General features: G+C 33.5%; 1 protein-coding gene across 2 annotated transcripts in view; it reads left to right on the top strand.

The window, feature by feature from the left end:
* IleRS-m (Isoleucyl-tRNA synthetase, mitochondrial) overlaps positions 1–24,296 on the top strand; it is a 384,064-nt gene that overhangs the window by 172,733 nt on the left and 187,035 nt on the right. For both annotated transcript variants that reach the window (XM_090403396.1, XM_090403397.1), the window contains exon 10: positions 12,059–12,231. In XM_090403396.1, the coding sequence (XP_090259522.1) occupies positions 12,059–12,231 (173 nt within the window). The remainder of the gene's footprint in view (positions 1–12,058; positions 12,232–24,296) is intronic.

Below are 24,296 nucleotides of genomic sequence, written 5' to 3'. Positions count from 1 at the left end.
ACTTCATCAGGCAGTTGATCATGTTTCTCTATCTACTCTTAATAAATAATGGGTACAGATTTTTAACAGAAAAAAGTGTCTGTGTACACTTCTGTAGAAAACACACTCTTCGCCTAGATTCTGAATTAAGACTGGTATGAACTGTTATTCCAGTAGCAACATAAGCCAAGTTCTTTGGACTCATCTTTGACAGAAAACTTAATTCCTTGTACACATTCATCAACTAAGAGAAAAGTGCAAGAGAGCATTGAATCTCCTTCACACTCTCTCCTCTACTGAATGGGGATGCCAATCGATCTTCATTGCTTCATCTTTATCTTGCATATCTTCATCTTTATATCTTCAAAGCTGGATTATGGATCTCCTTGTCTATGGTTCTGCAAGGCAGAATAACCTGTGATGGTTGGATCCCATCCATCATCAGGGTATATGGATAGCCACTAGTACCTTTCACACATCACCCACTCAAAGTCTTTATGTTGATGCATATGAACTGGCTGTATTACTTAGATGGAAACAGTTTTCTTAATTATGCCCTAAAGATAGTCCCTTTCAAATCATCCTACAAGGACTAATCTCTTTTCTCTGCTTTGGGAAGCTTAATGTCACACATGTCAAACTGCCATACATCATTTTGTCATGCATGTTGAAGAGACTGTGCAAGCTGTTGGCATGAATGTTGACAACATTGCCTTCACCAAATATAACAGCATCCTTTCATAGCAGATTTACATTCCTGCAACCTCTCACTTTGTCAACTGCATAAGTTTCATACTCCATCTATCTACCAACAATTGTTTAATGCACAGAGCAGCCCACTCCAATTTCTTGCTAATCTATATTGATGGCTCAAGAATTGATACCTATAAATTAAAGATGCCAAGAAATTATATTCTTGGTTTCATCCTTTATCCAAGTGTAATCAAACAAAGTTTGCATGTGAAGTAACTTCACATGCAAACATTAGCCTCTATTCACAACTATACTACTTGTGAATAGAGGCTAATGACTTCACATCAATTGCCATAGTATCATGTAATACAAAGCTTATATTCTTATAGACAAACTTAATTTTTGTGCATGCATAATGCTTACTAATTTGTCTATTTATGTACTGCTGTAGTCTTTAACCTTGTGTATTGTTATAATTTTCTTTATATGTAGATACCGCATTGTTAAACATAATTTTTGTGCATGCATATCGGTTACTAATTTCTCTTTGACTATTTATCTAACCTTTGCTGTAATTTTATTTATATGTATATACTGCATTGGTTGGCTTGGTTTTTGTACCTGCATATTATTTCTTAGTTTGTCTTTGCCTATTTATGTATTGCTGTAACCTTCACTGTTCTTGTGCCAAAAAACCATAAACCAACCAACCAAATTTCTCTCGCAAAAGAGATCTGCTCACCTATCCTTACCCTCAGTAACACACAAATCACCAGACAATATCAGATCTCTCTCTCTGCTTGGACTAATGTTTACCAGTTCCTTGCATAAACACATCACATCAGTCTCCCCAGCATCCAAGAAACTGGACCTTCTCTTTCGTTCAAAAGGATATTTTACATCCAACCAACTCCTAACTATATACGAATCTCAAATCTGTCCATGCTTAGAATACTGCTCACGTGTTTGTGGTAGGACCTTAAAAATCCTTGATGCTCTCCAGAGGCAGCATTTAGGCTCATTGATGATTCCTCTCTTACAGATGCAGTATTTTTGAGATTATGATTATGGTCACTGATTCAGTGAATTGGCAACTATCATTCCTTCACTTTCAGTTTCACCTGTTAGTGCAAGAGCAGCAGCTACTATCCAGCATCCCTTAATTATGCAACTTCATATACACTGAACCTGCTTCTCCTCTTTTATTCCATCCATCTCTGTAACAGCTTTCCTCATGAATTATTCCCAAACAATTACAACTTGCAACTTAAAAAAAAAAAAAAAAAAGGCATTAATCTCTGTTCTCATCTGCACCTCACACGTGGCACTGATATACTTATAGGTCTTTTGACCTCCCATGTATGGGATCAATATAAAAAAAAAATAAATAAATTATAAAATTAATGGTGTATCAGCCATTTCAAGCATTGTGTCGTATTTTGAGAAAAAGATGCTTTTTGAATTTGTGGTTTATGTATATTTTCCAAAGCATGGATTGCAATTTCAGTTTTTGACATTCTGGGATTTTTATTTTGGGTCTTGTTTTTATTATTGGTAGCTAGATTATTATTATGTGACACCTCCAAGGACTCATCTTGGGAATAGGGATTGAAGTCTTTGAAATGTTCCTGAGTGAGATTATATTTAGCATGGGAGCTGTATACAATGCTGTGATATTCAAATATTTCTATATTAGCACAAATCTTTATGGGTTTTAAAAGGGTGGCTAATTTCTGATTTGTAGTGAATACTCATAAGAAAACTCAAGAAAAGAGGATTAAATATGATGGATAATATTCGAATAATCTACAGTTCACCAGTGATATTGTTAATAGTAACATCACCAAAAGAATTAGAGCATATGATTATAGCATTAAATGAAGTAAGTCTTGTAATAGGTCTACAAATAAATATGGACAAATTCAAAATAATATATATTGGAAACACTTGAGAAAGAGGACATATAGAAATAAATCAAAAACAGATTGAAATAATAAGTACATATAAATGTGACAAATTATTACTAGCATTGTAATAATAATTTGTCACATGATCCTAAATGTAGATAACAAAAATGCACTCAGAATATCATAATGAAAAGATTTTAACCAGTATAGATATTAAAGGAAATTTACTGAAATGTTTAAAATGCAAGATTGACTACCAATGTCTACTACTAGTGGTAACATATGGTAGTGAAGCTTGGTGTCTTACTAAAAGACATTAGAAGAGAAAACATAGCGTAACATGGAAGAACCCATTCTAGGACTAACATATTAGATAGAAAGACTAATAAGTGGATAAGGAAACAAAGATAATGGACATTGTAACAGTAATACAAGTCACTAAATGGCATTGATAGGGCATGTGATGGGAATGAATGAATGACAAGTGGACAAAGAGAACCACAGGATGGACAGAACTAGACATTTGAGAATAGGTAGGCCAGCAATGAGATAACATGAGATAAAAATATGTTATAGATATTTATTGGAGTAGCAATGCACAAGATTATCTAAAATGGAAGAAATATAGAAAGACATTCATCTGGCAGCAAACTGAAAAAAAAAAAAAATCTATTTGCTTTGTTGCTGTATATTATATTGCTCCAGATATTCAAGCAAAGTAAGAATATATTTATCTGTAAATTTAAGCACCATCCCATGTGCAGTAGCATTTGCTTTCTAGTATTTCAAACTTTGTAATACTCTTTTGTTTAGTTTGAGTAACTATCTGTGCCAATTTCTTTTTTGACTTTAGTTTTAAAATTCACATTTATTTATTTATTATTTTTTTTTATGTTATTTTGTTTCATTTGGTGATTAAAATGACACTATAAATAGAATAGTAATCAAGGATGAATAATGATAGCATTTATTTAGTAGGTCATAGCTGTAACTAGTTACTTCTTTCAGTTTACCCCAAAGCAGGAGCATTATTTTGTCCCCCTGTCAGTGTTCACAATTCAATATGTGTGTATGTGTGCTTAAACAACATAGGGCTTGCACACTGATAGATTCATAGTGAAGAATTTATGGAGGCACAACACACATGTTAGAATAATTACTTTGCTTAACCTTAAGCAGGTAGCAGTCGATGTTTTGACCTATGTATTGAAGTCATCATCAGGAAAACATGCATATGTACAATATACAAGCTACATGCCGCTGCACTATACAAAAGTAAAATTAATCTAAATTTGTTAATCATTTACCCTAACCTGACCTCTCGCGAGAAAAGATTGGAAAGGCACTAAGTCCCTACACTGCACCAAAACCTGGCTTGAAAGAAAATTCAAAAAAGCTTGTGAAATGCTGAAACATCATCCAAATCTGAACAAAAATGATGGATTAATTGTTCCAAGAATGTTGAAGACCCATCTTCAATCCATATAGCAAGGTGTTCAACCCGTCGATTTTTGGTCGATCTCTTGTGTATTCCTCCTTACTTACAAATTTAATTAAAACTGAAAACATAATATTTTATTTATCATTATTTTGTATTATTTTTAATTTGCTTTAAGTGTATTTATTGCTATTGTTTATTTATTTTTCGTTAAAATTGTCAAATCAGTAATTTTCTTATAAGTCCGGGTAAATGAATTAATTTGGATCAGTGGAAGTCAAACAGCGAGCTGAGTGAATACGATTATAAGCAAAGTGTAAAAACTCGATTGTAGCTTAAATATTAAATATTCCAAAGCACATTACATCGATGTTTTACTTAGATTAAGTCCCATGTGAATATTGTAAAAAAATAAACTTTGTTTGTCTCGGTATAGTTTGTATTAGATGTTTTTGTAAATAACTCTTTTGAAGCAAACTATATATACTGCTTTAATAAGAATATGTTAGAGCGTTAAAAACAAAGGCAATGTTTTTGTCGCCAAAACTGTAAATGGTGGCATTAGAAAGATTGTTATTGAAACTTGTATGTATGAGAAAGGCTTGCAGGCTCTTAAGTGTAAACATCATCGAAGTCAGTCAGAAAGAGTTCAAACAACTTTCCGATGGCCGGCAACTTACAATCAAAAGAAAGCGGAGGAGAACAAAAGGCATGCCGAACTTGAACCTTAAGATGAAAGACTCATACCGATTCTTCGGGGGTTGCCAAACTTCATGCGAGGTCTCAGAGGAGGCCTAATAAAAAGGGACTGAAGCAAGCAGAAGGGGTCCCGGTTCCAGAATTGCTGTCAGAGAGAGGAGGCTGCCCAGTCCAGAGTCACCATCAGGGAGACAGAGAGGCTGCCCGAATTCACCTTGCTTGAGAAAGGAGTTTCCCGCTTCCGGAAAGGAGCTTCTCAGTTCGAGACGTCGCCACAGAGAGACTACTTCTAGACCACAGACAAGGTTTCAAATTGCTGAAAGGAAGAGTTCCTATTGCCGGAGAAAAGTTTCCAGGCCAGAGAGGGATCCAGTTAACTGTTGGTGGCAGTTCTAGCTGTTGAAACGGCAGAAAAAGAAGGCAGTCATCCAGGCATTTTCGGCAAGCCCAAGCAGAGGAGAAAGGGCAAGGCAAATTTCTCGAAGCACCTTCGCTCTTAAGTCTTTCTTTTGCCGGAGCCGAATGAGCCCAGCCCGCTACGTTCCTGATGTGATGCAGCTGAGCCAGAATTTCCTGAAGAAGATCTGAGACTAAAGAATTGCTATAGAACTTTTAGTGAAAGACTTTTGACTGAATATGAGCTACAGAGCCTTTGTAAGTTCAAAACTTTTATATCTTCTTCCTTTCCAGGCTTATAGGCTAAGAGGCCTGTTCTAGACTCAATTCCATCTTTTTAAGGGTCTTCCTCTGCATCGAGTGGTAATTTAGAATTTGTTTAGGTATTCTGCTTCTATTCATTCTTAATATGTGTTCTTTCCATTTTTCTCTATAGCAAATCACTGTTTCATTTAGGGAGGTTGTAATTCCAAGTTTTTTTCTGATTTCGCTGCTTTTCATTTTGTCCATTATTGTGACTCCTTCAGTTCTGCACAGAAATTTCATTTTGGATGATTCAATTCTTCTTTCATCTGCCTTTTTTATTGTCCATATCTCACTGCCATAAAGTAAGGTTGGTTTAGCAACTGTATCGTAGATTCTTATTCGTGTGTGTTTTTGTACGTAATTGGGTTTAAAAATTTTATTTATAATGCCTGTTACTTTTAAAAAGTTTGATATCTTTGGTTCTATCTCAACTTCATTTTCATATGACATTGTGCAACCTAAATATTTGAATGTATTTAATTGCTCTATTATTTTGTTGTTTATTACTATTTTGCTTCTTATTGGATTAGCAATAAGTTCATGGCCTTTGAAGGCCATGACTTTTGTTTTGTCTGTTGATATTTCCATACATATGTTTTTATCAGATTATTTAGACTGCATAATGATTTTTGTAGTTCATCTTCATTATTTCCAAAGATTATTTGGAAATAATCAGCAAAAAGAAGAGTAGCTAATCTGGTGTTACGGTTTATCTTGAATCCTCCTTCATTAGTTATCTTCCATTCTTTTATAATTTTATCTATGTATATGTTAAATAAAACCAGTGAGAGAGGGCAACCCTGACGTACTCCTCGATTTATTGGTTTCCAGCTTGATGTTGAATTATTGTACTTCACAGATATTTTATTATCTTGATATATATTATGTAAGCCTCTAAAAAGTTGGTTTGGTATTTCATATTCTTCTAGGATTTCCCATAGTTTTTCTCTGATAATTTTATCAAATGCTTTGGTGTAATCTATAAAAGCTATGTGTGTTTCTATGTTCATTTCTCTGTGTTTTTCAATTAATAATTTGAATGTAAATGCAGAGTCTATGCAAGACCTGCCTTTTCTGAATCCATTTTGCTCTTCTATTAATTTTGGGTCTACTATATGTTTAAGTTTATATGCTAAGAGTTTTGCATATACTTTATAACAGGTACTAAGTAAGCTGATTCCATGATAATTGTTACAATCAGATTTGTGTCCTTTTTTTGTAGATGGGAATAACTATTGCTTTGGTCCAATCTTGTGGGCATTTTCCTTCTTTCCAGATCATATTATAAAAGTTAAGTAACCTGAGTGAGAATTCAAGTCCTGCATATTTGATAAGTTCCAAGTTTATATTGTCTTCTCCTGGAGCCTTTCCTGTTTTGCTTTGGGTTAATGCTTCTGTTAATTCTTCTAGAGTGATGTTTTACTCTATCAGAGATGTTTACAAAGGATAGTTTTCTGTTTTGAATGTTTTCATCATACCATAGATCTTGGTAGTGATTTTGCCATGTTTCTATTTTAATGATATTAATATCTGCTTTTTCTCTAGTTTCATTGCTTAGATATTTGAGAATTTTATATGCATTAGGTCTTTTGAGCGTACAGTCTCTCTAATTTTGTTACAAAATTGTTCCATCTGTTTCTGTTTATTCTCCTGCATGCTGCTTTTGCTATTGCTTTTTTTCTGTTGTATTCGATTTTTGATTCTATTGTTTTTAGGTTGAGCCAGTTTTTATATGCTTTTTTTCTTTTCTTCAATAATGCATTTAATTTCATCATCCCAGTCCCTAAGGCCTCTTTTCTTTGTTCCTAAACTTTCTTTTGCAGCTTTTGTCATTATGGTTTTTGGGTTTGACCATTCTTCTTCTATGTTCTGATTTTGTTTTATACTTGTCATCCAGTTCTTTATTCTTTTTTGGTACAAGTCTTTAATACTACTGTCATCCAAAAGTCTAACTTTGAAAGATTCAAAATTTCTATTTTCCTTGTGCTTTTTTGTTGTTTCCCATCTTGGTTCCCATTTTATTTTTCCAATTAAAAGGTAATGATCTGATTCTATTTCAGATCCTCTGTATACTCTTGTATCTATTATCATTTCTGACATTTTGATATTGCTGATTATGTAATCAATAATGCTTCTTGTGTCTCTTGCTTCCCAGGTGTATCTGTGGATGTCTTTATATTTGAAGAAGGTGTTCATTATTTTAAGGTTATTGCTTATAGTAAAATCTCTTAATCTATTTCCATTTGTAGTACAGTTAAGTTCTCCGATAGGTCCTATGTTTGGTTTATATGGTTTATTGCCAATTCTTGTGTTGAGATCTCCTATTACTAAAATCTTATGTTCTGCAGTTGGGTGTAGAAGTTTTCTGAGTCCTCCTCTTTTCCTTCTTCAGGTGCATAAGTTCCAATTACTGTCATATAGCCTCTGTCTATTTTAATTCTTATTTCTGTTATTCTATCACTTCAAAAGTTGTAATGGATTATATTGTTTCTAAGAAATTTATGTAGAAAGATCATTACACCAGATTTAGCTCTCCCTTCTGCTTTTACCCCACTGTATATATAGATATAAACTTTATTTATAAAAACTTTTATATAATTAATTGATGCAAGAAAGACTTTTAAGGTATATGTTTATTAATGTTAAGAAATATCAACCTCTAACATGCCAATTGATTATCCATAAGATAATCAATTGGCATGTTAGAGGTTGATATCAATTGTGTAAAGATAACTTAACACAGATTTAGGTAACCTCTTTACGAGTAAGCTTAAAGATTAATAAGTAAAAATTTGTAAACTGAGAGTAGGTAACCTTATGCATTAAAGAAAGTATTTAATATTGAAGAAAGAAGGTTCTAATTTTTGCTAAAGAGTTTTTATAGATGGATAGAGAAAGCAATCTCCCTAATGTTAAAATTGTGCATATTCATAGTAATGTAAATAATTGTCATTTGACTTTCTTGTTAAAAGAGTGCTGCCTGTTTGTTTATTTACAACTGCACTGTTTCTAAAATAAATCAGACTTGTTGAGCGGGAATCTAAGTGAGTTGGCCAAAGCGGGAAATTAAGAAAAGGAATAGACCACGGCTGTTTGTGAAAGTTTTAATGTAGGAATTTGTGTTAGAGAGAGAGAGAGAGAAATCTACCAGCCATATATTTGAGTTTCTTTTTGCTAATCAAAGATATTAGTGGCGCAGTCCCATTTTAAATAAATTTTCTAATATCTTAGGCATAAGACTCGTGTAAGTAATAGAAATTACAAGTATACCAAGTTACATAATAATAAAAGTTTACAATGTCGCAGTAACGACTGGATAGCAAAAGTAGATGTATAACAAAAGCACATCGTATGTGTTTCGTTTAATTTGAGGATAATCATGAGTGTATCAAAGACATCGAAGACGTATCGTTTTCACAAGGCATGGGAAATGGATTTTTTCTTTACAATGGTAAATGGAAAGTGTTGTTTTTTGATTTGTAATTCATCTGTAGCAATTCCAAAAAAAAGGTAATATTGAGAGACATTTTCGATTGCTACATGCAAAATATGATTTTCCCAAAAATTCCGAAATACGTAAATCAAAAATTATAAATTCAAAGGCAGGACTTTCCGAACAACAAAATGTGATTTTGAAAGTAATAAATAAACCAATATCAGTCACTATTGCATCTTTGAATGTGTGTCATTTATTAGCAAAAGCAAAAAAGCCTTTTACTGATGGAGAGTTAATAAAAGAATCATTTCTTACAGCAGCAGAATCTTTATTTTCTGATTTTAAAAATAAAAATGAAATCATTTCGAATATTAAAGATTTGCAATTTTCAGCTGCAAATCTGAAATCAAGAACAATGGTTATGAGAAGAGTTGAAATTTTAAGTACCAATCTGAATACTCAGTTAATGTCAGACATTCACCAATGTGTTGCGTTTTCATTACAATTTAATGAATCAAACGACTTCACTGATATTGCTCAGTTAATGGTATTTATTCGCATGGTATTTCTAGATTATTCAAGTAAAAAAGAACTTTTGAAAATTATACCATTATTGGGAAGGACTAGGGGAGAAGATATTTTTTCGGCATTTGATGAATTTGTGAAACAACACAAACTTCCGCTTTTTAAACTTGTGTCTATTACTACTGATGGTGCTCCTGCAATGACAGATAATAAATCAGGCTTCATTTCATTATGTAAAAACGAAGACAAATATCCAGATTTTTTAATTTACCACTGTAAATTAAAAAATCTGAGTTCAATTATTCACCAACAAGTACTGTGTAGTAAAAGATTAAACGCAAAAGATGTTTTGGATATTACATTTAAAATTGTAAATTCTGTTTGAGGAAAAGCCCTGCAATGGCGGTTATTTAAATTACAGGCAGATGATGATAGTGAACTTCTCTTGTACAATAATGTTCGCTGGCTCAGCAGAAGTCAATTTTTAGAGTGATTTCTTGTATTAATTAACGATATAAAATTTTTTTTGATGAAAAAGGAGATATTTATCCACAATTGAGTGATAAAAGATGGTTGTTACACTTATCATTTTTAGTAGATTTCTGTACGAAATTAAGCAATGTAAATTTAGAGTTACAAGGTAAAGATAAAAATTTAATTGACATGTTAAGTTCAATAAAATCTTTCCAACCATACTTACTTTTATTAAAGAAAAATATAAATGACTGCAAATTTAGACATCTCCCATATTTATTAAAATTTTTTTGAACAAAATCAAGAAATGCTTCACTATGATTTAAAATAATTTATTCGTGAAATAGAATTAGTTGAGGAAAAAATAAATTTGCGATTTAAAGATTTTAATAAAACGGAAATGATAGTATCTTTTATCAATAATCCGTTTGAAGAAAACTTGAACATCACAGAAATTTCAAATAAAATTAGTGGGCTGTTTGATATTAGCCAAGCTGAAGGAGAACTTGAGATAATAAACATTCTGAATAGTTTACATTTAAAATCAATAAACAATGAAGTCATTTAGAAGTATACACATGAAAAATTCCCAATATTAACTGATATTGCGCGAAATATTCTGTCGTGTTTCAGATCGACATACTTGTCAGAATCTACTTTTTCAAATATGAACGTCATTAAAAAATCAATTAAGAAACCAAATTACAAATGATCATTTGGATGATTTTCTGCGATTGGCCACTTCTTTATATCAACTTGACTATGAAATTATTGCGAGGTCCAAACAATGCCAAATTTCACATTAACTTCTTTTTTTTTTAATCAACCAGCATTTCCTATAGCTTGTGAGTAGTTTTTAATCAATCTGTTGTTGTTTTTTCTAACTTTGGTTTTCCAAAATAGAGAAATAAATATTTTATTCCAATATTTTTTTTTTTTGTTGTTGTTGTTGTTTTAAAATAATGAAAAGTGATAAATAAATCTTTAAATACACAAATAAAGTTTTTAGTTGTTTATTTGTGCATAATCAGATATCAGGTTGGGGAACGTGATCTATATAAGAGAGTAGATCTCCGAATAACTTATATATAAGAGAGTAGATTGCCGAGTAACTTATATATGAGAGAGTAGATTGCCGAATAACTTTTTATAGAAAAGTAGCTCGCGTAGTAAAAAAGGTTGAACACCACTGCCATATAGCAACCAGAACAATCCCAAACAGAAAAAAAATAATAAATCCCAATACAAAAGGACTGTAGAAATTGTTTAATGTAGTTCCATTTTTTTTTTTCTCACCAGAGGTCAGGCTAGGATAAATGATTAACAAACATTTAGATTAATTTTACTTTCATATAGTGCAGCAGCATGTAGCTTGTATATTGTACATGTGTATGTTTTTCTGATAATGAGCTCAATACAGAGGGCAAAACATCAATTGTCACTTTCTTAATGTTAAGTGAAGTAATTATTTTAATGTGTGTTGTGTCTCCATAAATTCTTCGCTATGAATGCTGATCACCATGTAACCTTAAAAGAAAGAATACTCTGGTGGAGTTACCATGGCCATTGTCCAGCAGCTCAAAATGATGAGCTAATCTTTCCTTGTTAATTATAATGGGCCATTTAATAAACCAACTGCCACATTCTTGACTGTAATGAGAATTTACCAGTTCATCTTCAATTTGATTACTTTTATAAAAATGTTGTTGCCTAACTCTCCATAAAAGGGTTATAGGAAATTGTTTAGAAGGAAGCATGCCAGAAATCTTTCTTAACATGAAATCATGAGAAAGAATGAATGAGAAAATGAGAAGTCATTGCAAAGGATCACAGCATGCCAATCAAAATGCATGATTAATTAATTGATTAATTGATTGATATTGATTAATTCTTAGTAATACTTAATATTATATATTCTTAGTGCTGTTTTACTAAGAATGACTCAGCTAGATATGTAAAAAATTTTATTGTTGTTAGAGGAATAAACACATTATACTTATTTGAAAATTTGGAATAGCTTTTCCTTTGCTGTTTTCATCTGAAAATATTGGTATGGCTGTTTTATAGTGGATTCTGAAAACATGATCATTTTAATATCTGAACTTTTCAATTAATTTGTTTTTCTTCACAGTATTTAAAAAAAATGTGAACTGTCACTGTGGACATTCTTTAAGAAATCAATAAACTTTTTTCCCTCTTCTTCAGGAAATAATTTGAAAGATACCACATATCATCATCCTATGTATCCAGGAAAAGAGTTTCCTTTAATAGATGGGTATCATGTAACAGTAACTAAAGGTACAGGTTTAATTCATTCAGCACCTAATCATGGGAAAGAAGATTTCATTGTAGCACAGAAGCACAACATGCCAGTCAAAGTATGTGATTATATTTAAAAAAAGCTTTCTCAGATATTATTTGCTATATCATCACTTGTTAACTTATTCACAGATTAGCTAACTCCAATTTATAAACAGGAAAGTAAGTCACAACAAATCTCCCACACATTTTCCAGCCTTCAAAAAATATAAAATAAAAAAAAAATTAAATAATTAAAATGGCTCAACCCATTTTTTTTAAAAAATTAAAATGTATTGATCCAGCTTTTACATTAAAAATCCTAATGGAGAAACATTGTGAATTCAGCATAGAAACATAACATTTGTAGATTACCAGAAAGCCTTCAACAGAATCTGAAGGAACAAACCTGCACCATAACTCAAGAATCTAAACTTTCCAAATCTGTTGCTTTCAACAGTAACTAATATGTATCAAAACTATCAAATAGTTGTAAGAATTAAAGAAAAAATTACAGAATGGAAATCAATAAACAGAGGATTAATAATTTAGCACGTATAAAAGCAACAGTAATAACTTGAATGAATTAAAGGTATAAATATTTCGTACTGAAAGTAACAGTACATCATCAGTGTACAAACAGTTAAAGGAATGGAATACAAAGTACAGAACAGTCGGTGGATTACCAATGAAAATTGTTGCCGCTTGCCAGAAAATTGAGTCCTATGTTCCAACACCTCAGGATTCCTCAACAGATGCAGAGTTCCAATCCCTTATATTTCAGTCATCTCAGAACCTATTGGCAGAATTTTGAAGAAGTATCATCTTATTCCTGCATATTTTCCTATCAACAAAATTTCTCACTCGTTGCCATCTACAAAAGACAAATTGGCACCTCTCTCATTAGCTGGTGTTTACCAGATACCGTGCGAATGCAATTTATCATACTTTAGACAAACAGGCCATTCTGTGGAAAAAAGAATGAAGGAACATCATTATTATATCGAATACATGAAACCTCATAAGTCTGGTCTAGCACAACATAGTATTGACAATAAACATAATATCCAGTGGGATAAAGTTTGTCTTCTCCACAGATGCAAGTTTAAATATGAACGCCTTTTCAAAGAAAGTTGCGAAGCCCTTTTACATTGGCCGAATTTGAATCGAAATGACTGTTTCTCTCTCCCAAAGTTTGGGAGATTCTTATCTTATGCAACCATCAATGAAATAGTTTTTGAGAATTATTTAATAATAATTTATTAATATTAATATTCTGGCATGTGGCAACAATTTTCATTGATAATCCACCGACTGTTCTGTACTTTGTGTTCCATTCCTTTAACTGTTTGTTCTACACTGATGATGTACTGTTACACTCAGTACGAAATATTTGTACCTTTAATTCATTAAAGTTATTACTGTTGGTTTTATACATGTTAAGTTATTAATTTTAATTATGCCACAGGCACCTCTAAAGATTAAAGAATAAACAGAGGAGTCTATAAGGGATGTACAGTGTCACCACTTATTTAATATCTATATAGATGAAATAGTAACAAAATGGAAGAAAAATATAATAATAAACTGGATTGTGGAACTATATTTAATATCCTTATGTTTGCTGATGACCAGATAATCACAGCAAGAAGTGAAGATTAACTCCAAATATCAATATACTCCTTAAATATAATTGCTAAAGAATTTGGAAAACAAATGTCAACAGACAAAACATACATCATGGTTTTTAAAGGACCATCTCCAGTTAGAAGTAAAATCATGATTGAAAATAAAATTTTAGTACAAATTAACTGCTTCAAATACCTTGGTGCTGTAGCATATCCAAAAGAAGCTGATATTGATATTTAAAAATTTCAAACTTCCTAAAGATAACTGTTCAAACATACAAGAATAAGATTTATAAAGTTCCTGGTGAGATTTTTACACGATTTTTTACAGTTCACCATTGCCCCCCCCTGTTTTATTTGGGCTCGGGACCAGCATATGGCTGGGATGTATTTGTGACTGTAATCCATGATCCAATGCGTGTTCACAGGGCAGGTTTGCCTCTGTTCTGGGGGAAGAAAAGCCCAAGTTTCCAGGTGAAAACACCCCCTACCTCCATATTATGACTGGCTTTATCTGGTCTCTTTCACCTTTCGTTGAAAGGGACCAGATAAAGGTTCGATTCCCGTCACTAACGGGAATCAAACCCAGGTTTTTTCCGACCAAAAGGCTTCATCTATACTGACTGAGTTATGGAGGCTCATTATGGAAGTGAATTATGGACCATAAAATCTTCAGAAGAAAAAATAATAGAAACTGGAAAATTGAAATTTCTGTCCCAGAGAGTATAGCTTTATTTTCTTCGTATAGCCTACAAAGAACAGCAAGCTATACTCTCTGGGATAAAAAAAGAATCACAGAAGTATATAAAGAACTCAAATTACACTCAGTATTGAACAAAGTATACAAATACCAAAAGAAATGGATTGAACATATTGAAAGAATGAACAGTTCAAGACTACCCACAAGGATACTCTGATACCACCCAGTTGGAGGACAGTCAGAGATGATCAAAGAAAAGATGGAATTAGACCCAATGGCCTGTTCGTAAAGAACAGGCCATTGTGTCTAAATCTGTGAAAAGTTGATGATGATAAACATACAGATCATAACAGTACAACATATGAAATAAAGTTAAAAGATTATTGGATTCACATTTCTCTGCTAGTTCCACGTACCTTTTTCTGTATACAGGTAACCCTTGTATAATGCGATACTTATAACAACACAGTTTCGATATAATGCGGTCTACAAATTGTAGTAACCCTTGTTCAACGCAGTACTTATACAATGCAGTTTCAATATAAGACGGTCTACAAATTGTAGTAACCCTTTATCGTTTCATATATTTTCAACGCGACTTAAATCTCAAATTTTATCTTCATTAAATTTGCATCTGCCTGTATCGTGCATGTAGTTATAAGTAGCAAATTTATATTAGGGGAAATACCCTTTAGTACGTATGTATGTCAATTGTTTATTGTTGAAAATTGTCTTTGTTTTCTGCCAGAAAAGCACATTAAAAATCATAAGTGTGTTAATCTCAAGCTGAGCATTTTATTTTTTGGCCAGTTACATACAATATGTAATGCTTTTTTTTTTTTTTTCATGTAAAAAATTTATTTTTATAGTAATGACCACTTAGGGCACTTTTGTGATATGGTTGAAAACGAAATTAGTGAATTATTTGATGGGGAAATAGATTTAAATGAGGAGGAACTGGTATAATTAATAGATGACGTTGAACCAAATGGTGGGAAAAATTCTGCCGAAGATTCTGATTGCGATGAATCCATTAAAGAATTCAATTTAAAGAAATTAGCAGAAGGATTGAACTTGGCAAGAAAGTTATTTTATGAATAATGATCTCTCAATGGAGCACTCGGGAAAATTCACAAGACAACTGGATATTTGTTTAGCTCCGTATTATGAACTTAATAAAAAATTGCAGCATAGTGGTAAGCAAGGTCTTATTACTGATTTCTTGATAACTAAACCAGCTGAAGTATGCAACGAGAATTATACAAATGATGCCCAAGAGATTTCAAGTGATGACGACGTCAGGTCACTAGTAAATGAAGAACATTATGAAATGTTAGTTTTGAAGAGAGTGATGATGATTAAAATATATACTTTATTTTATTTTGCCTAAAACATTTATGTATTATGTGCAATGAAGTTTATGTACAATTTATAATTTTTTTTAGAATTTTATACTATGTATTTGTTTCGTAGTTTATATGGTTTCTTAACTTACATGAATTACTTGAATTAAATAAAGATATATTTTTTTGGAGTATGTCACTGTTGTTTATATAATTTAAAACAAAACAAAAAAAAAGATTTCGGAACATAACCCTACTTTTTCTATGTGATCTGAGTCTCGCATAACACGACATATCTAACATCCGTGTTATACCAGGGTTACCTGTACTTTTTTCAGGAGTGTTGGTTAGATATAAGATATGTTTTGGTTGACAAGAAATGATATTCTTGTTTTGATCCTTTACCTAAGCATAAGCAAGGTTTGTATGGTGAAATTATCTTCTTGACTAGTGTATAATATTCCATTCACTTCAAATCATTATCTCATGATGCCAAAAACATTATGGGAAGGGTCACTGGTTTCAGACTTTATTGAGGTGAAAAAGTAAAGGGATGTTTGTCATAGGCATAGAATATTTAGTATAGGGGCAAGAGAGCTTGATAGTATTATGAGAAAGAAAAGACAAATATATAGTATGAGAGAGAAAAACAAAGCCATATAAATATATGGCTTTGTTTTTCTTTAATATCACCATGTAGCCAAAAGTTATAATTTTTTTTTCTTTTTCATCAGTCTCATGCAGCTGAACAACCAAAAGACCAATTGAAACTAAAGTCTAAAGATGACATACCCAGGTATCTGTTAGCCTTATCTAAGTTAACCGCCTTGAGTTGGCCTTCTCTGCCTGGGATTGTTCTCCAGTCATCCCTACAAATGACCATAAGATCACATTGAATTAAGATGATGAAACCATTTAAAAAAAACATACATCCAAGGAGATATTTCTATAGCAAAATTAGACAGAATTTTATCTCCCCCTGGTGGATATTGCATAATGTGGGTGGTCTACACCACCTAGCCAAAAATTTGGTATCTCCTAGAATGCTTCTTTCAAAATGCAAAAATCGTCTGACTGAACAATAACATTTCCATAATACAATATTGTGAAGCATTTGAGTGTCATATTGCTGGTTTTCAAATTCTCAAATTCACATTTGTGGTTGTTTTGTTTTTTTCCTAACTTTCCATAAACAATATTTCAACTCATTAATTATAAAAAGCAACTTTTTTATGCATGTTTAGCTGAGCATGCACTGAACCTTCTCTAGTGTAACTATTACTGTACTATGTCGTATATTTTTTTATTATTATTATTGTGACACCTCCAGGGAGTCCAAAGACTCATCGAGGGAGAGTGTGCCAACGGCATCAAATGATTGATCACCTTCCAACTACTAACCACACTCAACTTGCTTAACTTTTTGCTGAGCCATTAGTAGCAGAGGCTCTACCAGTCGACCAACCTTTGCTGGCAAGGTTGCTCAATTGGTAGACACAATCACAACAAAAGCACAAACTTTGAAATACAAGGAACACTGCACATATTTTCTTTTTTTTTTTTTTTTCTATTTCTGTATTTGTGTAAACAAACAATACACTTTGTGAAGATTTTTTTAGGGTTGTATTTATTATGTGTACTGTTATCGTCACTTATCAAATTTCTTTTGATAAGTGACATGTTTTATTGAAGCTTCACGTTTATTTTCTGAATAATCTACCAGATAAGTGTCATTTCACTGATCAGTGTATTATTTTCAACATGGGGCCAAAGAAAACTAAGAAAGAAGAGAAGAAAAATATCACAATAGAAATTAAGAAAGAGATTGTGGAAAAATATAAGAAAGGAGTCAGGCAAAGCAATCTCTGCAATCAGTATGACTTGTCCAAATCCACCATAGCTACAATTGTGAAGAAAGCAGATTTTTATAAGGAACTGGATGTGGCCAAAGGAGTATCTATCGTGTCATCTCAAAGAAATGGAAGAAATGGAAACTTTACTACTTGTCTGGATTAATGACATGCAATTGAAAGGAGGTAGTGTATCTCAAAACGTGATCTGTTTACAAGCTCAAACTATTTACAAAAATCTTTTGCTGAACTTTCTGTCACAACTTTCTGTCTCCACACTCAATCAACGAACACTACAACTAACATCATCATCTACACCAACGCCATCTACCGCCCATCATCACCACTATTATTTTCACAGACAATCACAAACATCCATGCCCACAGTAGGATTTGAACCCACAGCCTTTTGGCTGGAGAGCGGATACCCTGACCACTCAGCCAACCAGGCCGGCCTGGTTGGCCGAGTGATTAGCGTATCTGCTCTCCAGCCAAAAACGCTGCGGGTTCGAATCCTGCCATGGGCATGGATGTTGGTGAAAGTACTAGTGGTGGTAGTCGGCGGTAGATGGCGTTAGTGTTACGTGATGAAGATTGGTGGAGTAGTGAGACGAAGAGTTGTAGAGTAGATGCCCTCCCTCGATGAGTCTTTGGACTCCCTGGAGGTGTGATATAATAACAATAAACTTGCCTTCCACTAGCAAAGACATCGGCGAAGAGTTTAAAGCTAGCAAAGGATGGTTGGAGAAATTCAAGAATAGAACCGGTATCCATAGTGTTATTAGACATGGAGAAAGTGCTAGTGCTGACAAAGAAGCCGCATTAAGGTTCGTGAAGGAATTTCAGAAACTGATGGAGTCAGAAGGTTACAGACCAGAACAAGTTCTACTTTTCTACTCCTAAGAGAATGTTCATCACTAAGGAGGAAATGGCATTTCCAGGACACAAGCTAATGAAAGACAGACTAACTTTGCTTTTTTGTGCCAATGCTAATGGTGACTTGAAGATAAAACCTCTGTTGGTTTACCACTCTGAAAATCCTAGTCTTTAAAAAGCAGAAGTTAACTGGCACAAACTCAGCGTTATGTGGAGAGGTAACAGAAGAGCCTGTTACCTGTCATCCACTCACAGAACAATTCCTCTGTTGAGTGGATGACAAAAGTCTTTGCTCCTACAGTAAAACGATCTACAAGAAAAGGGTTTGCCTGAGAAAGTTCTTCTTATAATGGACAATGCTCCAGCACATCCACCACAGTTGGAAGAAGATTTAGATGAAGAGTTTACTTTCATCAAAATTAAGTTCTTACCTCCTAATACCACACCACTCCTACAACCAATGGATCAATATGTTATTTCCAACTTCAAAAAGCTTTATACCAAAGCTTTTTTCCAAAGATGTTTCGAAGTTATCACCAACACACAATTAACCCTCTGGGAATTCTGGAAGAATCACTTCAATATTCTTCATTGTTTGCATCTTATTAGTTGAGCATGGGAAGATGTTTCTCTGAGAACTCTAAAATCAACCTGGAAAAAGTTATGGCCCGTCTGTGTCTGAGGAACTGCATTGGAAAGACCTGAAAACGAAATTGACATATTAGGTACATTTGTCTCCCTGTGCAAGACCATGCATTTTGAAGTTGATGAAGCAGACGTAGAGGAGCACAATGGTGAGCTGACCACTGAAGAGCTACAGGAGTTAAGAAGAGAGCAGGAAAAAGAAAGGGATGAGGAGGAAAAGCAAAAGTCTTCAGAGGACAAAGAAGACAGCAACAAAAAGGGTGCAATTCCAACAAGTGACGTAAAAAAAATATCTTGCAGCACTGTGACGAATTGGTTAACAAGTGGCATTCAAATCAATGTTTTGTTTCTATAGCCACCAATATCTTCAATGACAGTGTCATTAATCATTTTAGAAGGGTGTTAAAAAAAATGACAGATTCAGTCAACGTTGGATCGGTGTTTTGAACCTCCCTCACCTAATAGACAAAAAGAAGCAACTGATGACAACAAATCAAACTCCTGACAGCCACAAGAAAATTGATTTTTTTTACAATATAATGGAAGATGATTTTCATACTAATCATGTAAAACCAAAGTTTCATAAATAAAAGTGAATATGTAATGGTATACAAAATGCATAGTTATAGTGTAAAAATGCTCCTCCTCACTCCCTCTCCATTTCTTTACATTTTCTTTATTTAGTTGAGAATAGTTTTTTATTTTTTTTAATTTTTGAACTGGAACGGATTATTGATTTCCTATAAGATATAATGGAAAATTGGGTTTCGAGATATGAACTGCGGTCAGGAATGAAAAGTTCATGAGTCGGGGTACCACTGTACTTTATAACCCACTGGGAAAATTTCCTACATAAATCAAATAAGTACCAAGCAATGTTTGCATATGGGAAATCTCATTTCAATGCTGGAATGGAATCAATTCATTATAGTTTAACAGTGGATGTGTAATGGTACATACAAGCTGGATTATTATATTTTAGAATGTAATGTGTGTGTGTGTGTCTTCCAAATTTTGTGTGCTGCATGAGATTCTTGATGAATGATGACCAGACTTGATGTAAAATGATACCTTGATTTTTATTGCATTGAGTAACATTTCTGAATGTTTCTTGAATTTTCTGACAAAGCATTTGTGGTCCATATAAGTCCTTTTTGTAATAATACAGGATGATTTTCATTAGCAATTTTCTCTTCTCTTCCTCTCTGCATCTTTAACATGTTCTGACGTTATTTCTCCAAAGCATCTTGTTTGTCCTACATAACTTGCACTGCATGAAGAGTGGATTTTATGCACCCCTGGTTTTTACTCAGGAGGATGTAAAAATCTTGATATCTTGCATAGTGGGATGAATCTATCTATCTATATATCATGAACTATTTCAGGAATTTTGTATGCTACCATGTTGGAGATATAAGAACCTTTGTGTTCTTGCTTATTTGTCATTGTTGGGAGGTGGGGGTTGCTGGCTCTTGTTCATCTTACACCTATATCCATTTTGAGATAAAATGTCACTGAGATATTTAAGTTCTTAATTAGTCTTTCCTATGTTGCTAGTGATGTTGTATGCTCTTATCTCTTTTAATTATTCATATTTTTTGTGCTGAGTGGTGGTGGTATGTGGCAAGGTGGAATCTTCTGATGTGGCTTCCTGTATACTGAATAACTGAGGTTTTTGAGAAGACATCAGGAAATGTTAGAGTCGTATTGTTTTGTGTGAATACAGGCTGTTCAATAGTGTGTGAATACTCTGTTGAACCTAGTCAGATGATGTTGAATATATCAACCACATAATGTAACCAAGTGTGTATGTATGTATGCTCTATCTCTTTTAATTATTCATATTTTTTGTGCTGGGTGGTGGTGGGATGTGGCATGGAGGAGTCTTCTGGCTTGGCTTTCTGTATATTATGATGGTAGCTTTAAATGGCTTTTTTATCATCATCTTCTTTTCAGCCATTTTCTGTCCATTCCTGGATGAAGACCTCCTCCAGTTCCTTCCACCTTTCTCTGTTCTTGGCAATGGTTGGCCAATTTTTCCCAACGAAATTTGACAATTCATCACCCCATCTTTTAGGACGTCCTCTGCCTCATTTCCCTTCTTTTGGAATCCAGTTCATTAGTATGGTGGTTCATCGCTCATCTTCTCTTCTGGCTAGATGTCTGGCCCATTTTCATTTTAGTCACTTATGGTGAAGAATGATGTCAGTGATGTGAGTCTGACTTCTTATCCAGGTGTTTAGCTTATCTTTTAATGTGATGCCTAGCATCAACCTCTCCATTTTTCTTTGAGTTAATTTATTTGCCAGTGCTTTTGTTAGCTACCAAGTTTCACAACCATATGAGATGACTGAAAGTATACACTGGTTAAATGTCTTCCTTTTTAAACAGGGTGGGACATCATTGTTTTGAAAAATGCTTTTCAATTTTCTGAATGCACTCCAGGCAAGTTGAACTCTCCTATTTATTTCCTTTTGGAGTCCACAGTTTAGATCAATGAGATGACCTAAGTATGTATATGAAGAGACTCTTTCCAAGAAATTGTTTTCTTTGATATGATTTCATAAATAAATTATCTAGAAGTGGTGACAGAGGTGAACCCATCGCAAGACTGTTAAATTCATACTGTTTATCTTAAAACTGGAAGAACATGTTTTCTATGCAATGTTGAAAAGTTGCATGGTGGCATTAAAAAAAGAGTTTGAAATAGTTCTAAAGTTTCCTCTCTGGAGATATTTGTAAACAGATTTCTAACATTGACCTACTCAGTTTTCACTTTTTCTGGTATTACTAACTCCTGACTTACAAACATAAGGAGAGGTTGGAGGTTACTGATGTAAGTAGTTTTGTGAAGATATATATGAGCATACCATTGTCATATATGGAGATATATGACAATGGTATGCTCAGAACTAACAGATGTTTGCATCTGAGTCATTTTTTAATTTCCTCTGGCCAGTTGATGAAGCTTTTGATTAAGTTATTTCTTTTGGGTATTGACTGTCAGAGCTGAGTTTAGTAATTCATAAATGTTATTCGTCTAGTAAATTATTAATTTTAGATGTGCATTCCTCAACATTGTGACATTGCCTTTGTCTTCTTATATAACTACATTGCTGCTGTTAAATTGTTATTTCTGAAGAGCTCTAAATTTATTTTGAAAATATTTTTGGCTGGCCATTTGGCTTTTATTAATATGGATGGTTTTTACAAGTAAATTAGATCTGCTGAATCATTTGGTAATTCTCCCAGTCCATTTTTTATTTTAATAACTATAATGTCTATTTCGGGATATATTAGGGATAAAGGCAAAATTAAAACCTTTTGACAATATATTCATCACTGCATTTGGCAATGTCTGTGAAGAAAGATTAAATATGACTGTTGTGGGATAGACACTTGTCTTGTTTCTCTGTTCTCTGTTTTGCATAACAACTTATTGAATTCCTTCAAGTTGTTGTTTTTTTTTTCTTAGTGCAATTAATAAAGCTTTGTTAGCAGACAATCTGTCTATAGTGTTCCATATGTCTGTGGAAAGTGTGGACAAACAACAGCTTAGAATGTAGGGTAAGCATGCTGAACTGCTTGGATATTTAAAATTTAAAATCTAGTTCTGGGATTTTATGGTGCACAAAAGATACATAAAGCAAAATGCCTTTCAGACCTGTTGTAGAGACACTAGACATTCACCAGCTTTCAATTTCTGCTTACATCTATAACTATTAGCACTGCACTTAGCAAAAACAATCCTTTATATATATATTGCCTGCCTGGTTGGCCGAATGGTTAGTGTATCCACTCTCCAGTCAAAAGGCTGCGGGTTCAAATCCTGCTGTGGGAATGGATGTTTGTGATTGTCTGTAAAAATACTAGTAGTTGTAGTCGGCGGTAGATGGCATTGGTGTAGATGATGAAAGTAGTTGTGGTTTGTTGTAGTTGGTGAATTGAGTGGTGAAGACAGAGAGTTCTAGAGTAGGTACCCTTCCTCGATGAGTCTTTGACTCCTTGGAGGTATCATGTAACAATAATATAATTTATCTGAGAGCTGCTCAACTTTTATTCGCTTTAAAACTTTCTTACATGTTATTCTCTTCAATATGAAATTCAATTTTATCCAATTTTATTCTGCTCAAGACTAAATAGTGATTACTTCCAATTTCAAATCCTCTGTACACTCTGGTGTCCTGCACCAGGGAGAAAACATCACTATCAACAATAACATAGTCAATGAGACTTTTCTTATTCCTTGCATTTTCTCTCCGTGTGAATTTGTGCACATTTTTATGTTAGAACATTGTGTTAGTACCAGTCCATGTCCTGAGCAGAAATCCAACAGCTATTTGCCATTATTATTAGCTTTGCTCTTTTCTCCAAATTTTCCCAAAATATTTTTGTATGTCTGACAATCATTTCCTTCTCTGCTATTTAAATCTCCAACAAGGACCAACTTTTCCTATTTCATTACATCAGTTGCTTTCTCTAAAGCCTCAAAAAATTCCTCCACTTCTACCTTAGTAGAACCTTCTGTGGGACCATAGGCACAAATAAGTCTCATTGTCCAGTTACCCATTCTCATATTTGCCCACATCACTCTACTTGAGATTGCTGCCATTCAAGAAGATTAGCCTCGTATTTAGTGTTGAATACTATGACTACTCCTTTTCCTTGATTGTCATTGCCTGAATATAACGTTTTGTATTTATTGCTCAGAAAGATCTCACCAGTTTTTGTCTTTTTTGTTTCAGTCACCCTTATTATGTCGATCTAGTACTTATCCAATTCCTCAGCTAGCTCCATTTCTTTGCCATTCAGACTTTTTATGTTGATAGTACCGATCTTGAACTCTGGTGGTGTTGAATTGGGGTGGGTTTTAGGATTTGTTCCAGTAGCTGACTTTTCGCTGTTTGCCCTGGTTCCCTGGCAAAAACAACGGAGACCTTGTTTAACCGGGCTACCCAGCTGGCATGAAATTCTGTCATGTTGTACCATCATTTTTTATTTTGGTTTAAGCTAATAAGAATACTATTTGGTCGGTTAAATCTCAAATTGCCAGCCCATTGTCATTCGTTCATTATCCAGGTAGATACCTAACAGGGTGCACCA

This window comes from Typopeltis vanoorti, chromosome 14, assembly GCF_054136105.1.
Source record: "Typopeltis vanoorti isolate ZY-2024b chromosome 14, IOZ_Tvanoo_1.0, whole genome shotgun sequence".
Taxonomy (NCBI): Eukaryota; Metazoa; Arthropoda; class Arachnida; order Uropygi; family Thelyphonidae; genus Typopeltis; species Typopeltis vanoorti.
This window is presented reverse-complemented; position numbering and strand designations above follow the sequence as displayed.